The sequence below is a fragment of the Danio rerio genome, chromosome 7 (assembly GCF_049306965.1).
Source record: "Danio rerio strain Tuebingen ecotype United States chromosome 7, GRCz12tu, whole genome shotgun sequence".
NCBI classification, from domain to species: Eukaryota; Metazoa; Chordata; class Actinopteri; order Cypriniformes; family Danionidae; genus Danio; species Danio rerio.
Window position 1 is genome coordinate 53,252,596 of NC_133182.1, and position 18,525 is coordinate 53,271,120.

At 36.2% G+C, this 18,525-nt stretch overlaps 1 protein-coding gene across 13 annotated transcripts in view; it reads right to left on the minus strand.

Moving 5' to 3' along the window:
* arhgap36 (Rho GTPase activating protein 36) overlaps window positions 1-18,525 on the minus strand; it is a 99,097-nt gene that overhangs the window by 45,898 nt on the left and 34,674 nt on the right. For 9 of the 13 annotated variants that reach the window (XM_009303441.5, XM_068222327.2, XM_073906686.1 and 6 more), the window contains exons 2-3: window positions 14,825-14,981; window positions 978-1,046 (exon numbers count right to left, since the gene is read on the minus strand). In XM_009303441.5, coding sequence (XP_009301716.1) covers window positions 978-1,046; window positions 14,825-14,981 — 226 coding nt within the window. Of the gene's footprint in view, window positions 1-977; window positions 1,047-14,824; window positions 14,982-15,080; window positions 15,176-18,525 lie in introns of all 13 variants that reach the window. The other 4 variants (XM_073906689.1, XM_073906688.1, XM_073906690.1 and 1 more) reach the window with 1 other exon arrangement.

Genomic DNA, 18,525 nt, shown 5'->3' on the forward strand with positions numbered 1-18,525 from the left:
GAGCCAGACTAGTTTGCTAATCATGCAGTTAAATAACTACAGTATGTGGCTGTTGGTAGATGCAAAGACACTTTATTATTTAATTATTATTTAATAGTTCAGACTGAACGATTTTTTAAGTAGTCCTGTCACAGATGTTCTCACACTGCATGACTATCTGGGCAAGCGTTCTGTCACTGTTGTGTTTACACTGCAAGATGGATTGGTGACAGGAGGTTTCAAACTGCATGACTTTACAATAGGAAAAATTGCTGAGACTTTGTCTCAGTCTGCGAACTACATCTCACAAACCAAACACATGGGAGAAGTGACATGGAAACAATATGAGATCATGTAGTACATCGTGTGTTATTAACTTTATAATGAGAAAGAAGACTTTAATTGGGTACAAAATTTACTTATTTTGCTCTTATTGTTTTAAAAGGAATTAGCAATTTCTGTTAAACTTTTTTCGTTTTGGACCTGGTTGTGATATTGCTCAGCTGACACGTCAAACAGACACAGGTGCTCCTGCCAAATTTACAGACTGAAAAGAAGAACTTTTAACTTCTCCCTCATCCTCCCGCTGGCCTTCAGATACCCATACTAATGGATGCTTCTCTCTTATTGGCTGTAGATACTCGCCGATGTTATTTTCAATCAGATTACATTTCACACGGCATGAGTTTGAATCACAGACAGCTCCAGAAATATAGCATGCTAGTTGTGCCATGGGTGTCAGCGACTCATTGGCAATTTTCTCAGATCGCGTTATAATAGTTCACACTGTGTAATTGTTACTCACGTGAACGAGCAGTGATTTGCCTGTGATTTTAGGCCTTTGTCAGCAATTTCACAAAACTTGTCGTTGAGTCAAAATCTGGGCTAAAATCATGCAGTCTGAACTCGATATAACAGATCACAAAGACAAAACTTTTTTTTTTCTTTCTTCGTTATTATCTATTATGTGAAATTTGAAAAAAAAATAATGCCCTTACCTCGATCTTTCTTTTCTTTGGAGAAGGAGTCAAATTTTCTCCGTAGTGATTTCCTCCTCTTACGAATCTCTGTAGAAGAAAAGAACAGGGTTTCTGTTATAAATAAGACCCATAGAAAAAAAGTCATTTTTACATTGCACAAATAAAAAAAACACAAAATGTAGTTTGAGGAACAAATGACAAGATTCAGTCTATAATCAGCAAGGCTGCATTAGTTTGATTGAAAACAAAGTAAAATAAAAGTGTCAAATATTATTCATCTCATTTTCCTTTATTAATCTGGGGTCGTTTCCTCCGGGTGCTCCGGTTTTCCCCACAGTCCAAAGACATGCAATACAGGTGAATTAGGTAGGCTAAATTTTCCTTAGTGTATGTGTGTGAATGAGTGTGTATGGATGTTTCCCAGAGATGGGTTGCGGCTGGAAGGGCATCCGCTGTGTAAAAACATGCTGAATAAGTTGGCGATTCATTCAGCTGTGGCGACCCCAGATTATTAAAGGGACTAAGTCAAAAAGAAATTGAATGATATAATATAATATAATATAATATAATATAATATAATATAATATAATATAATATAATATAATATAATATAATTTAATATAATATAATATAATATAACAATATAATATAATATAATATAATATAACAATATAATATAACAATATAATATAATATAATATAATATAATATAATATAATAGAATATAATATAATATAATATAATATAATATAATATAATATAATAGAATAGAATAGAATATAATAGAATATAATATAATAAAATCCTTTTCCAGAGATAGGTTGCGGCTGGAAGACCATCCGCTGCGTAAAAACTTGCTGGATAAGTTGGCGGTTCATTCCGCTGTGGCGACCCCGGCATAATAAAGGGAGTAAGCCGACAAGAAAGAAATGAATAATATAATCCATTGTGTTTACAAAATGTCAATCAATTTATTCAGCTCTTCTTGAATTAGCTTTCTATCTTGTTAAATGGAACTCTCTCTCTCTCTCTCTAAAAATAAATGAATATATAAGTAAATTACACATAAACTTAATGAGCCCAAAGATAAAAATGGTAATGTATAAAATTCCAATGCTTATAGAATACAAGGTTTATCACACATTTCTACACATACAAAAATGAGTTGCACACAAACAAAAAAACGCTAAAACAGAAACATGTAACAAGTCTTTTGTTTCCAAACTTAAAACACATTTATTTAGCACAACCTTCGTGAAGGTGGTAAGACAAAATTGGAATCAAACGCACTTCCTGGTCAGTTAAACAGTCTCAACTACATCATTAAATGTGCCAGAGAAAGAGTAATCTTTCTGAATTTTGAACTGAAAACATGGCTGAACTAAAACACATTTGTCTGGGTGTTTTCGTAAACTTGAGGTTTTGGTTCAGCTTACTGGTTTAAAACTCAAACCAATAACCTAGTTGGGCATAAAACCCCCTCCAGGTGTGTGTGTGTGTGTGTGTGTGTGTGTGTGTGTGTGTGTGTGTGTGTGTGTGTGTGTGTGTGTGTGTGTGTGTGTGTGTGTGTGTGTGTGTGTGCATGTGTGTGTGTTGGTAAATGTGTGGCTTTTTGTTGTGCCTCCAAATGACAGACATAATAGTCTGGTCTGAATCGTGTCTCTGAATGTTTACAATGAGGGAAGACAGAAGAATCAAATCTAGATTCATCTTATCAATTTCATGCATAATAATGAAATTATTATATTATGAAGGAGATAAAATGAAATCTCATTCATAATAGTGTGTGGCGACTCGATTGAACCAATTCCTTCTTGTAAATAAATGTGGAGAAATGCTCAAAATCTGATGATGTCACTGCATACTCTCCAGCGGCCAATCATCACTCAGAATTATTGCTCATTTTTCATATTTTGTGATGTTGCTTCAACTTTGTTTTATCATAACTAAAATGGTCTACTTATTTCCTTATTGTTGATTTCTTTAACTTTAGAGAAGTAAAATAACTACATCTCTCACCTTTTATTTTAATTATTTTTAATTATTAAAATAGTTTGATAACAAGCAGGAAATGTTCACGGGCCAATAGCATCACCACATTAAAATGATCTATAGGTGAATTAAAAAAACTTTTCTTATTTATTTTCTTTGTGTTTGTTTTGTTACTTGTCGCTTATGTGTTTTCTTTGTGCTTTAAAACAAACAAAAATACAATAAATATAACATTAAAAAAACTGGGGGAAAAATTGACAGAAAAAAAAAAAAATAACCAATTCCCATTTCCTAACAAAGTTCCAATTAAAAATGCTGTTGAGATGTCCAGAGAGACACAGAAGACCAGAAGGATTTGTAGCACATGCAGAGGGGCTTAAGGTGGGGTCATATTCCCATGACTGCAGGAAATGAGAGTTTATTTCTATTGCAACTGTCCTCAACCCTCCCCACACGCCAAGATTTCTTGGGCTAAAGCCCCCATCCGAGAGACAGTGATTAAGGGAATGAACTGAGATATTAGCCCCATTCAGGATAAATAATCTCTTCAGGCTAAAGCAGACGTAAACAAGAGACTGAAATAAAACCCCAAAATAAAACTATTTACACCAAAAAAACAACTTCTGGCAACAAAATGACACAAATTCCAAAAAAGCTGGACACTTTATAAAGTGTTGTAAAGTCAACATGTGCTTTTGACAACTGTACAAAGAAAATATTTTCATTTTTACTGACCAAATGAATTGTATATCTACAAATTTAATTTCAAACACACTCCAAAAATATTGGGACAGAGGGATATTTAACATGGTGTTATATCAACTTTCCTTTTATTTCAAGTTTTGGGAATGTTTGGGAATTGAGTTTATTAACTGTTAACGTTTGCCCAGTGGGCCGCTCAACGGTCGGTGGCTGTCAATGTCTGATCTTCATGATGGGCCAGAAATATTCCATTTGAGACTGCAGGCAGACCAGTCAAGCACATTCACTCTGTACCTATGAAACCATCCTGCAGTAGCACATGCAGATTGAGACTGGTGTTGAAGAATGTTACTTTTAAAAGTAATATACAGACTAAAAAGGAAAGTAATATCTTACCATTTTTGCATTACATTTTTCATTTGGGCTAGGCTTGCTTGTTACAACTAAATTAGAGATCAGTCAAAACAGGGTGAATCGGCCTTCAGCTACTACGCACCCCACTGCTAAAATCAGCTTCCAAAAATGATCAGATGTGCTCCAACATTAGGCACACTCACATCAAGACTGAAAACACATCTGTTAGCTGTGCCTTAACTAAATAAGCACTGCTGTGCTACATCTCACAAATCGAAATATTATGTTCTTCTTTTCTTTTTCATTCCTTTAAAACTGTCACAATCCCCAGCAATCTAAACACCATAGATCACTGGAAAACATGCACTATCGCTAATAGACTACAAATCTGACATTTCATGGACTATACATGCACTCCGCTCACACACACGTTCCTGATCCTGACATTACCATCACTCCGTTCTACAGCACATCAGTCCTTGACAATCCTCCGGTGGTATGGATGCAATAAGTCAGGATCAGGAACGTGTGTGTGAGCAGAGTGCATGTATGGAGTTTTAGTCCATGAAATGGAGGACTTGTAGTCTGTTATTTATAGTGCTTATTTTCCAGCGATCCATGGTTTTTAGATTGCTGGGGATCATGACAAAAACATTTTAACACATTTTAATCTGTTTTTATCGGTTTTAATTTTTTTAAAAAAAATTATTTTCCTGTCTCTTTTATTCCTGTTTATGTAAAGTATTTTAAATTACCATTGTTTATGAAATGTGTTATATAAATAAACTTGCCTTGCCTTACTACTAAAACTACTTTTACTAATAATAATAACAAGAATAATAATAGTAATAATCATAATAAATTAATAAATCAATAAATAAACTAGTAAATAAATTAATACATGAATACATTTATAATAATAATAATAATAATAATAATAATAATAATATCAACTGATGAAAAAAATGCACAGCCCTTTTTTACCAAAAAGTAAAATGTGAAGGGGGTAAACCTCAGGCAGATGAAAGCTGGATGGAAAATTACCCTTTTTGGACTTTTTTTTTTTTTTAGTTAATATATTCTTGGAAATACATTACTTTATTAGTAACTTTTAAAAAGTAATCTGATTAATCATACTAACTAATTTGTGCTACTTAATGTGTTTAAATATGTTACAACCAACACTGTTAATAACTAAATTTCTCACACCTCATCTAATGGCAAAGGGTAAACAAATATAGCCAACAAATACACCCCTTAGTTGTAGAAAACTTGCATATTACTATAGTTGTTGTATTAGCAAAAGTAGTTGGTGAAAATCCAAAAGTATGTGTAATTTTGCATTGAGAATGGTTTTATTTTGTTTCATTTTATTCATTCATTTTCTTTTGGCTTAGTTCCTTTATTAATCTGGGGTTGCCACAGCGGAATGAACCACCAAATTATCCAGCATATGTTTTACACAGCGAATGCCCTTCCAGCTGCAACCCATCACTGGGAAACATCCATACACACGCATTTCCCTATACAACATGTTTTTGAACTTCTGGGGGAAACCGGAGCACCCAGAGGAAACCCACACGAACACAGGGAGAAAATGCAAACTCACGAATCGGCAACTGACCCAGCTGAGGTTCGAACCAGCAACCTTCTTGCTGTAAGGTGATCATGCTATCAACTGCACCACCGTGCAGCCTTATTTTATTTTTTTCACAAATTATGGGCCATAAATCAAATCATTTTCTTAAATGTGGACTTTTATGATATAACTTTTTACAGTTTTATGTTTGCCTTTGTCACAACTTTGTGGAGTGTGTTACAGCCATCAAATGCAGCACTAGAAACATCTCATACACTATCAGTCAAAAGTGTGGGGTCAGTAGGATTTTTAAATGTTTTAAAATAAGCTTCTCCTCCTCACCGAGACTGCATTTATTTCATCAAAGGTACAGTACACATTGTAAAATTGTGTAATGTTATTGCATTAAAAAAATAACTCATTAAAAGAAGATTATCATTTACTTTAATAATTTATTCCAGTGATTTACTCCAGTCTTCAGAGTCACATGATTTTTTGGAAATCACTCTAATATTCATTATTATTATTATTAATGGTAATAGTAATAAAAGCAAAAATGACTGGAGTAATCATTTTATTTGAAACTACATACAATAAAAAAGCAGTTACTTAAAATTTTAATAAATATATATTTTTAAAAATTACATGTAATAAATGCTGCCTTGATGAACGAAATAATTTTCTTAAAAAAAATAAATGATAAAAAAACTGACCCCAAACTTTTTAACCAGTAGTGTATATTTGACTTCATTGCATTTTACAAACTGTCCCAACTTTTTAGAATTGGGACAGTGATTTCCGAAGAGCATACTAACTAGAATATCAAACTGCCAACGAGAGAGGTCAATCACTCATGACATCCTTTCTAAATTTCACAAAGTTTAATTTAACTCTCCAAAGGACATTCATCTTCCGCAAAAATAGCTGGCAAACACGTTGATGACAATTCCAAGAGGAGCGGCTGAGTAAACCACCAGGCTGAATCTGACAGATTTCTCCTTTGGGAGGAAAATGTTCCGTAAATATTCCCATAAATTGTGGTGGCTGCTTCCCCATGGGTCAGATGGAGTGCCGGCTGAGGTCTTCTCACAGATGACCAGTTGAAAACTGCACTAAAGAGAACAGAGGATGACCTTCCCTGATCTGACCGTGTGGAGTTTCTTGTATACGTGCTGGGAATACCACTTCCCACAAAACAATGTGGTTTTCCATGCTTGGATATAAGAGGAGACTCTCACATGATACCTCAAGCACAAACACACAGGACCGCAAAGGACATACAGCTATGGAAAAAAAATTGAGAGACCCCTTGAAAATTCTTAGTGTCTCTGGATTTGCAGTATGGGTTATGCGTATGAGTAAAACATAATATTTGTTTTATTCTGTAAACTACTCATTACATCTCCTCCACATTTAAAATAAATCTTTTGCATAATAGAACAAAAAGGTCCCAAAATAGAACTGAAAACATTATTAGTTTTTAGACAAAGCAAAGCCAATGTTCTAGTTTTAGAAGAGAAATCATAATAAAAAAATCTATAATTGTTTAGAACATATATTTGCAGAACATGATTATACACTACCTGACAAACGTCTTGTCGCCAATCCAAGTTTTAGGATCAACAAATTATAACTTGGCTTCTGGTTGATCAATTGGTATCAGAAGTGGCTTATAGGAAAGCCAAAGACTCTAGATTACACTTATTTACTAAATAAAATATGATCATGCCTTGATTTTTAATTATAGGTCTGACATTGCTAATATTGTGTATGACTCCCATGAGCTTGGAGGTCTGCATCATTACATCTCTGCAATGAATTAAATCCCTTATTAATAAAGTCATCTGGAATGGCAAAGTAAGCGTTCTTGCAGTAAATCAAGACTCTTTGGATTCATCTTCAATGCCTCCTCCTTCATCTTACCCCAGACATGCTCAATAATATTCATGTCTGGTGACTGGGCTGGCCAACCCTGGAGCACCTTGATCTACTTATCTTTCAGGAACTTTTATGTGGAGGCTGAAGTATTAGGAGCGCTATACTGCTGAAGAATTTTCCCTCTCCTGTGGAGAATAAATGAATGTAATGTAACCCCAAACCATGATTTTTCCTTCACCAAACCTGACTGATTTCTGGGAGAATCTTGAGTCCATGTGGGATCCAGTAGATCTTCTGCAGTATTTGTGATGATTGGGATTCAGTTCAACAGATGATTTATTGGACAAATCTACCCTCTGACACTTTTCCAAATGATCAACTAGAAGTCAAGTTATTATTTGTTGCTCTTACAAATGGGGTTGACGACAAGACTTTTGTCAGGTAGTGTAGTTCAATATAAAATGTTCTGTGTTTAGACTAACTCCTTATCCAGCAAGTTTTTACGCAGCCCTTCTAGCCGCTACCCATCTCTGGGAAACATCCACAAACACACTCATACACTACGGACAATTTAGCCAACCCAATTCACCTGTACCGCATGTCTTTGGACTGTGGGGGAAACCGGAGCACCCGGAGGAAACCCACACGAAGGCAGGGAGAACATGCAAATTCCACACACAAACGCTAACTGAGCCGAGGTTCAAACCAGCGTCCCAGCGAACTTCTTGCTGTGAGGCGACAGCACTACCTACTGCGCCACTGCCTCGCCCCTTATATATAAATATATATATATATATAGTATATATATATATACACACTGTACATAATGAACATTTAACTCAAAACATATAAAGTTGATACATATAAAGGCATCCTGTGAAATTTCGATTTTTCATATATATTTAACAGAGCAAGAAAATGTTCACAAAATTTCCTAAAATATTTTTCTTGTGAAGAAATTTCTCTTAGTAACTATTAGTTTGGATGTATTAAAACAGAAATGTAAAAACTGTCGAGGTCAATACATTCTTAGAGTGGGGTATTTGAAAAATAATTTGGGTGAATAATTTAATCTTTAACTGTAAATCCAGAGAACCAATGATAACTTTGACATAGTTTCTTAATAATTTTTCCATAGCACTACTTTACAATGATTACAACTGCATGTTTTTGATTGAATAACAGCAGAAGGCAAACAAGTTAAAACAATAATAATCCTGTGCTAACTGTTATTATCGTACAGTAAATCTCGCAGTGACACCTCTTGCATGCTGTCTATGCCTCATTGGACGGTACTGAGATTGATTATGTTGACTGCTACAAAAATCTTGGAATCTGGATGGATGGTAAACTGTCACTTGAATCTCACATAAATTAATTGCTCAAAAAGGTCGGTTGAAAATTGATTTTCTTTACAGAAACAAATCTTCCTTTACGCACTCTTCAAAGCAGCATTTGGTCAAATTATCAGTATTACCAATTTTGGATTATGGGGATTTCATTTACAGATCAGCTTCAAAAAATCTCCTTCATGGACTGAATGTTATTTACCATGCAGCAATTGGTTCTGTTACTGGTGCGCCATTTAATATTCATCACTGAAAGCTGTACTCCTCATGGTATTGGCCTTCTCTTCAATCATGTCACCTCAATGGTTTCTGTTCATTTACAAAACTCTTATTGGGAAAACTCCACTATATTTATTAGGGGTGTCACGATTTCGATTATCGAAATTTATGCTCAATTTCGATTATTGAATCAAAAAATAGAATCGTCGATGCTGCCACGCCCCCATGTCACGTCAGCTTGGCTTGCCAAGCGGGAAAAAAAAACAGGCTTGTTAAAGTGCTTGTTAAACTGCAGAAGCAGGAGACCCGTCGACAGAACTTAAACCCTCTCCTCTTTCAGTGAAGTCGTCGGTGTGTAAGCATTTTGGATTTCCAGTGAGTTATGTTGACAACGTTCGTGTTGTCGACCAAAAAAAACACAGTTTTGCAAGCTCTGCTATGTACGTATTACGTACGGTTCGTCCGATAGACAACACCGGCATCGCGATCCTCCGCCCGCCCCCGTTGCAAATCCGCTCGTGAAAAGTACACACTCAGGCCCTGTTTACACTGTCTTTGTTTTTAAATGGCATTTTAGAACGACAACAATTTGACATCCACAGTGGCGTGTAGCATTTCTGAGCAGCCCTCCTTCCTCTCTACCTCTGAAAATGCACATCACGTGACCACAAAGACACAGACGCACACACAGCCATGCGCTCGAGACAGCAGGTCCAGGCAGTCAGAGGACTGCTTCAATCTTTCACTCACTTGTACTTAGTCATTTTAGCGCACACCTCAGATACTGTTGGCTGGTTCCTGTTGGTTGTGCGTCTTTTTTACCGATGCCATTATAACGACACAAATCACTGCCTATTCACGAGTCCCGCAGAAAAAAGTGATTGACAGGTGGTAATTATGTGTGTATCTTGCCTTTATTCATTTACTGTATGATTTGTTTATCGGTTAAACAAAGACCATGCAGGTCAGGTAGTTTAAACGGTAGGCTACAAATAATTAATTGGTCATTAATTAATTAATTATTCATTATCGAAAATCGAATCGAATCGTGCCTTTAGAATCGAAAATGTAATCGAATCGAGGATTTGGAGGATCGTGACACCCTTAATATTTATAGTCACTTCTTAACATTCAGAAAACATGTCCAAATCTGCGCTCTAGCAGTTTTATTAACCTTTGTATAGCCTTAAAGCTCAACACGATCAACCACTATCATACTTTAAAAATTCAATCCAGTCAATAGTATAAGATCACTGTTGTTTTTAGTTTTTCCTTGCTTTTATATGGTGTTATCTGCATTTGTGAAATTGTAATGGTATTTTGTCCCTGCTGCTTCGTTTCTACTTTTTATGTTGCCTCTTGACCAGGTTGTCATTGTAAATGAGAACTGGTTCTCAATTGACTTACCAGGTTATTCATTCTTTCATTCATTTTCTTTTCGGCTTAGTCCCTTTATTAATTTGGGGTCACCACTGGGGAATGATCCGCCAACTTATCCAGCACATGCTTTTTATGCAGTGGATGCCCTTCCAGCTGCAACCCATCCCTGGGAAATATCCACACACTCATTTACACTCATACACTATGAACAAATTAGCCCAATTCACCTATACCACATGTCTTTGGACTGTGGGGGAAACCGGACCACCCGGAACAAACCAATTCGCATGCAGGGAGAACATGCAAACACCACACAGAAACACCAACTGACCCAGCCGAGCCTCGAACAGCGACCTTCTTGCTGTGAGGCGAAAGCACTACTTACAGCGCCACTGCGTCGCCCACTTACCTGGTTAAATAAAGATTATCATGTTGGCATTTGCTTAATTTGCTTCTTCCTAGTTAGAGCTGAATATGTTTTGAATAAGTGAAGACAAGACCTTTGGTGTCAACAATAAAACATATGTTTACAATAGAGAAAGATAAGTCTGTTTATAACTCTGCACAATAATATGGTTGATTACATTTGCTGTCCATGGGCGACACGGTGGCTCTTGGGTTAGCACTGTCACATTGCAACAAGAAGGTTGCTGGTTTGAGTTTCAGTTGGGTCAGTTGCCATTGTTGTGTGGAGTTTGCATAATCTCCCCGTGTTTGCGTAGGTTTCCTCCGGGTGCTCCGGTTTCCCCCACAGTCCAAAGACATGCGCTAGAGGTGAATTCAATAAACTAGGTTGTAGTGTATGAGTGTGTGCGTGAATGTGAGAGTTCCACTGTAGCGACCCCTTATGATTAAGTTGACTAAGTCGAAGGAAAATGAATGAATGAATGAATGAATGAATGAATGAATGAATGAATGAATGAATGAATGAGCCAAATTTCGGCCGTGACTGAACAGTGTTGTCCAATAAATGGTCTTCTCTTACACTTCATCTCACAAATGCTTACAGCAGTCTTATCTGGTAAGTTCACCACCAGAAATCCCCCTAAAATGCTTGCACAGATTTCTCTGACATTTGATAAGCATCTCCTTAAAACAATCATATCTAGTCTGTGACTCAAAAAATATATATCAGACCATCACTGTCAGGTGGAAACTTTGCATGTCAACAAAAACACATTTCAGGAAGTAAGGAAATCTGCATTTTTAAAATAGCTACAGTGTTCAGTTGTTAAGGTGTGTCCCAAATCACACACTTGTGCACTATTTTATGCCATTTTTAGAGTGCTTTCAAACAGAAATTAAAAAAGTACACTTTTGAAGTACACTTTAAATATATAGAAGATCTACAGAAGGTATTCATATAATAAAAAGAAGTGTGGAATGTTGAAGACTCCATGCACTTAGCATATGCAGCTTTACTCATTTGTAGCAAAAGGGGAGAATCAATCAAAAGTTGCATTACTTTTTGCTTGTATTGTGCAAGCAAAATGATCTTAACAGAGACAATGATGTTGCTTCCTGATGGTGGATGTGATTTTACTCATGACAAGAACTATTTGGTAGAATGGCAATTTATTTCATCAATTTAAAAACCTTTAAAGGTCCAGTGGGTGATCTCTCTAAATGCTATCCATAAGCATAATGCCTTTGAAACACAGTCCCCCTGCCATCCAAAGCCAGACCGCCTGAAATCACCAATGCGCACCTTAAAGGTGACAGTAGACAACCCAATAGATTATGTCATTCACCAGTTAGAAAACTTTATAGTACTTTATAATACTACAATTCTCAACCTAAAACTGTATTATATCTAGCACGTTTTCAGTTGTGTAGCAGCAAAACTCGTAATACTGTGCAATATTTCATGCACACAAGGATCGCTGGTCTCTCTCATTCTCTTTGTCCTAAAGCGTCTACAGTATGCTTAGTGGTTGGCCCTAACCTTTTCGCCGGAAGATTTCAGTGGCTGAACAACACTTCTGTGCATATAACCCATTCGTAAAGCAACACACTCTACATCAGCTTTGTATGACTAAAATACTTAAATGATACTTCAGTCATGTTGTCATCCTTCCTCCAGCATGCAAAAGTAAATCCAATATTCATTCAGAAATTTTAAAAGTTTTGGGCTACTAAACAGAATTATGTGCAGGCGCCCACACAGTTTTGGGGCCCCCAGAGATTTCCCAGAGATGCCCCCACTCACCACTCCTCACCACACAACTTAAATGTTCCTGAAGACAATCACCTACTCCACCTTTAACATCAACTGGGAAGTTATTAGAATTTGAGGTTAATAGATACTTGTTTTTTTCTGTTATTAGAATGAGCATTAGTAATGCATCACAGGATGTCATCATGCGTTTACAGGTTATACAGTTTAAAGAGCGGAGGAACTATGACGTCAATTTGTATGCAAAAACCCGAAAGCGAGTTCCCATTTTAGCAGTTCCGGTTCCCTCGTCCCAAAGTCAATGGGTTTTCAATGGGATTTCAGTAAAATCACTTAAATAAGGTTTGTGGCTCACACAAACTTAAGCTAATTTTAATTTTTTTTCTATGACATAAAACACATCAGTTATATCACACTCTTGATTTTTAAAATAAGTTACACTTCTTTAAAAGAACATTGCTATCAGGTTGCTAAATCAAAAGTTGGATTGGGACAAGTTGCTAAATGGGACTACAGGCGGTGTCGGAGACATTATGCGTCATCAAGCTGAACTGATCTGCTTGCGTTAGGCATTTGGATTTGTCTGTTTTTTAAGTATTTTCATGAATAGTATTTTATAGTTTGTAGTATTTTTCTAATTGGGAATTCAAATTGTGCGTAGATAATTCCTTCACTTGTGAAGGCTGTCGAGAAAGATTGAATTTTAAAACATTTATTTTAATTAAACGATATTATGAAGATACTGCTTATCAGTCCAGTCTGTTTCTTCCTGCTCTTAGTAATGCAAATGTCTGAATAAATGTGTAAAAATAATCATTTTAACGTGATCAAGTGATTTTTCGTTGTTTTTTTTTCTTCCTCTGAACACATTTAACTCTGTCATGACTGCAATATTTACGCTCCTTAAAATGTATAGCATATGTGACTGTATGGGCTGCTCTCCGCTGTACTTCGTGACATAAAAAGAATATTGAATGCTGTTCTCAATCCATCATGGAATATGCAGGCATATAGACTTGTCCCTCACGCCTCATTTCTGATAGTACTATGTAGGCACATTTATACATATAGTTTAAAACTTTTACGACAATCGTAAAGCAAAACAAAATGTATCTCCCACGTAGAAACGATGAAAAAAGTGCGTAGGTCTATGTGTTTTTGCGTATTTATTTGTTATAATATATAACTTGGATTATAATATATTAAATCAAGATTAACTCTTTGTCATGGACATTATTTGTAATAATAAGCTTGAAAAGTTGTCTATACCAGGGTGGTGCTGACGTCCTAAAGGCGCTGTAGTCTATTTATAGCCTAATGTTAGCTTTTTTAGTTCTTGTGTTTGCATTTAAGATCCAAAAAGTGCTCTGAGTTGTATTTTTATGTGGGGATTATCCGGCTGGACAAAACGTGTAAGTGTAATGAACAGTTTTTGAACACAGAGCTTATTATTTGCAATCTTCGAAAAGCCTATGGCAAAATCCTATAGGGATTTTATCGAGGGAACCAGTTTTATGCTAGAAGCCGATAAGCCTACAAAGTGACATCATAGTTCCTCCACTCTTTTGCGAAAATCTGTAAGTTATTAGCAGTCAGTAACAGTAACTTGTGATTCTGGTTATCTATCCTTGATCTCTGCTCTATCAACTGTTTTAACCAAATATACATTTTTAGTAGTAAATGATTTATTGATTAGATTGGACATATAAACCATGGTACAAGTCATTTCTAAATAGTAAAAAGAATCAACAAAAGATCACTTTGTTAAACTGCACAGTTAAGTTTTTAACATAAGCAAGGACTGTCCTGCAATTGATTTTATGACATGTTTTTTGACGGCAACAAAGTTAGACGTCAACTTGATGTTGTTTTGACATCAAGGTAATCAAGGTTTACATGCATTGTAGGGGTACAAAATGCAGTGTAAAGTTGTAATTTGGAATTGAAGTTTTCCTATGAATAAAACTTTTCTTATATTATAATACTTTGTGTGTCGTTATTTTGGTGGTCAAAAGGGCATTGATGTGTGGTGGATGTCAAATCGATGTCAATGTTTTGACATACAGTAAATTTATTTGCATTTTTTTTACATGTTTTTGATGCCAATTTGATGTCATTTTGAAATAAAGGTTCACTCTGGGAACAATTTAATTATTGATTATTTATTTATTATACAATGAGTGCACTACTCTCATGCATGATTAGAAATCATCAAGTCATTTTAGGGGAACTCTACCTCTAGGGATGCTGATCTTGAAGTCCAAGTCTCTTCTTTCCAAGTGGTAAAGGGCCACTTCCTGGAGACGCGCTCTTTCCAGCTCAGAGAGGCTTTGTATAGCGACCGGCTGCAGCCTCACGCTCTGACCCAACATGGTGGCCCACGTATGGTCACCCTAAAGAAGAGACAGACAGAATAAGACAGCATAAGTGAAACCGCAATTGAATTACTCTCTGTCTCGGTTAGTCTTCTTGCAGGCTGAGCTCCAGCACACCTGGTTGTGATTTTAAAGGGAAGCTGATTCATGTGGGTTTGATCAGATCTGGAATTCAGCAGCGGGGCCTTTCTCCAACAGCAGGATTTACCCTTCTGAAAGTGATATACTGCAGTTAAAATGCCTTGCACACCTCCTACAAACCAACCATCAAATATTGTATAACAAAAGCTGAGGTTAAAGGGTGTCCAATCACTCCCAACGGTCTTTAAAAGACCTATTTAGACAATCACAGTTTTAGATATTTCACCCCTAACTGGAACCCGTCTAGATAAACAAGCCCTAAAAGGTTCTGTCTGGGTTACTGAAAACACAAAAAGACCTACATGTAAAGGTCTAAGTGCTTAAAACATGCTATTTGGGAAAAAGCACTATTTGGGCTTCTCTGTTTAATTTAGATTCGAGGACAGCTACTTTTAGACTTGGCAGCAGCTCTGCATTGGGTAAACATACAATAGCTAGTAGTCATTTTTTTGACCTTATGTAATTCCTTTGACAGCATACATCCTGTGTATGTGTATGTGTGTGTGTAGTCATTCATGTTGGCACATCTGATGAGGACAACAAGTTAAACTGAAAGCCAAAACCATTACTGAAAGGAAATTTGCTGTAGATCAGCCTCAATGCTTATTTGAATAGAGCTAGGCTAACTAGATGGTTAACATGATCATGTCCTATTTCACTCAGTGACACCAACATAAAAAAGTGTAATTGTAGGGTCTCTTTTTTGACTATGAGTAACTCTGGGACTACATGTCAACCTATACTTTTAGTAGACTTATTTCATTTGATTGAAGACATTCTGCTGACAACAAGTAACTTTAAAAGTATGTCAACTAATTCTACTAACCCAAACCCTTACCTAACAGTCTACTTATACTCTACTAATACGTTAATGAGAGTAAATTGACATGTAAGTCTCTCAGGCTCAGACTCCGGTTGGCTGGCATATAAGGCGCATGAAGTGGGAAACCCTTAGGTAGGTTCATAGTCATCAACTCATTGGATGAGTTCTACGGGATTTCCAGAAGAGCCGCGCGTTGTTGTGTTCTTTAACAGTTCACCTGGAAATAATTCTGTCATGATGTCAATCCCTTTCATGGAAAATGATAGTCATCATGTTTGCAACTGTGACAATCACTGTTTACCAGGACCCACTTGATGCTGAGCTTTTTAATATATGTGAAGTTCATTGCAACCTTCTTCAATGAACGATTTATTGGTGGCATGCCAGTCTGTTATTGTAAGGACTTCAAAACTATAGTGGTTGCTGAACATGCCAGTCAGATGGTCTCCTGGGCAAACCTTGGGCAGTAAAAACTGACAGAGTCCAGACCTTCTGCTGTCAGTCTGAAGGTCATGCTATGTGCGACTAGTTGACAACGCAGTCAACTTATAAAGTCAACTGTTACTTATATAGTCAACAGAATGGGAACTATCAAAATTAAGAAATCGACCCTCCAACGATGATGACTGTATAGGTTGTTTGTCACTTTCATGAAATATAAGCCGTTACATTTTTATTGTTATTAGCATTTACTAAAATAGTGCCTCTACCAGTCTTGGGGAAAGTTACTTTTGAAAGTAATGCATTACAATATTGAGTTACTCCCCCAAAAAAGTAACTAATTGCGTTACTTAGTTACTTTACATGGAAAGCATTATATCACTTTTGAGTTACTTTTGCGTTACTTTTCCTTACCTGGCTGAGGTTTGATCCCTTTCAGCACTTGCAGGGTTTTTTTTTTCACTTTTTTTTTTTTTATAGAGAAGCTCTTCATACATTTTTTTTTAAAGAATTGTAGGATAAAATTATATTTTGAAAACTTTCTGAACCCATGAACCCATAAATGAAAGCATGTAAAATAATGTGTCTGCTACTTTTGTACGTTTTGTGTTATCAGTTAAATAAATTTTCTGTCCATTGGGATAAATACTGCAATAAAGCCTAAGAGTACTAACATGAAATCCTTTATATTAAGGCGAAAACTGATTTTAAACCTTTAAGTTTAATAACAAAATTAACAGATGATAAAAACATCCCCAAATCAAAATAAGTCTTTGAGCTTTATATATTGAATAAATTGCCTCATATGGCCTTAACAAACGTAGATTGTTTCCCAAAAGAGAAAAAAATCGTACAAAGCGTAGTCGCTTCTACAATAGCAATAACCTTTTTTTTTTTAGTTTAGTCAAATTAATTCTTTTACCTGAAGAATGTGAACTAATGTTAATCGTTTGTTGTGTAGGTGGACGTAAAGTGCGGGTGTAGTGCTTCACATGCGGTTTTGTTTTTTGATGTCATGTTTCTTGCAGTTGTCAAGAGTTTTACTCACACATCATCAACAGTTAACAACAATCTACTTCTTTTATTCGATGAGTTCAAAATAACAAGAATCCATTGCAAAAATGAAAGTCTCCGGCCTGCCATTGTTTCTGTGTGTCTGTAGCGATGACGAGCGATTTGTGAATGAATCGTTTGTTTTTAACAAAATCTTGTAAGTGAACCAGTGGAACCAGTTCACCAAATTGAACTGAGTCGGATTGCGTGTTCAGTAGGCTAAGTAGCCTACTGTATTACTTACTTTTTAACATGCCGGATACGTCCTCTGACTTTAAATAAACCAATATCCTGAGTTATTTAGTTACTAGAACAGTGCACTGACTCATCTGCTGTGAAAAAAGAGACCTGATGATGATGAGTGAGAGCCGGCTGTCTGTTCCCTCGCAGCATGCTCTCTCGTTGAGTGTGTGATTCAACCTGACTAAAGTCATTTTTATTCTGCAATTTCTTTTTTAAAAAGGTAATTAAGCAAGATAAAAAGTAACTTGTGTTGCATTTCTTAAAAGTAATTCAAATAGTATTATTCATTCAGTTATTCATTTTCTTTTCGGCTTAGTCCCTTTATTAATTAGGGGCTGCCACAGCGGAATGAACCGCCAACTTATCCAGGATATGTTTTCCGCAGCAAATGTCCTTCCAGCTGCAACTCATCCCTGAGAAACATCCATACACTGTCATTCACAATCATACACTACAGACAATTTTAGCTTGCCCAATTCGCCTGTTCCGCATGTCTTTGGACTTGTGAGGGAAACCGGAGCACCCAGAGGAAACCCACATAAATAAACATGCAAACTCCACACAGAAATGCCAACTGACACAGCCGAGACTCGAACCAGGGACCTTCTTGCTGTGAGGCGACAACACTACCTACTGCGCCACCGCGTCACCCAAATAATATTACTTATTTTTGAAAGTAATGCGTTATATTACACATTACTTAAAAAAATTAATATTATTACATAACGTATGTGCACATATTGTGATCAAATGTCATAGAAAACGTGCGTAGCACCATTTTCTTCACCAATTTTAATGTGTATTTGAGCTTGCAGTCTCATAGTGTCGGTCTTTGCTAAGCAACCATCAGCCACATTCCCT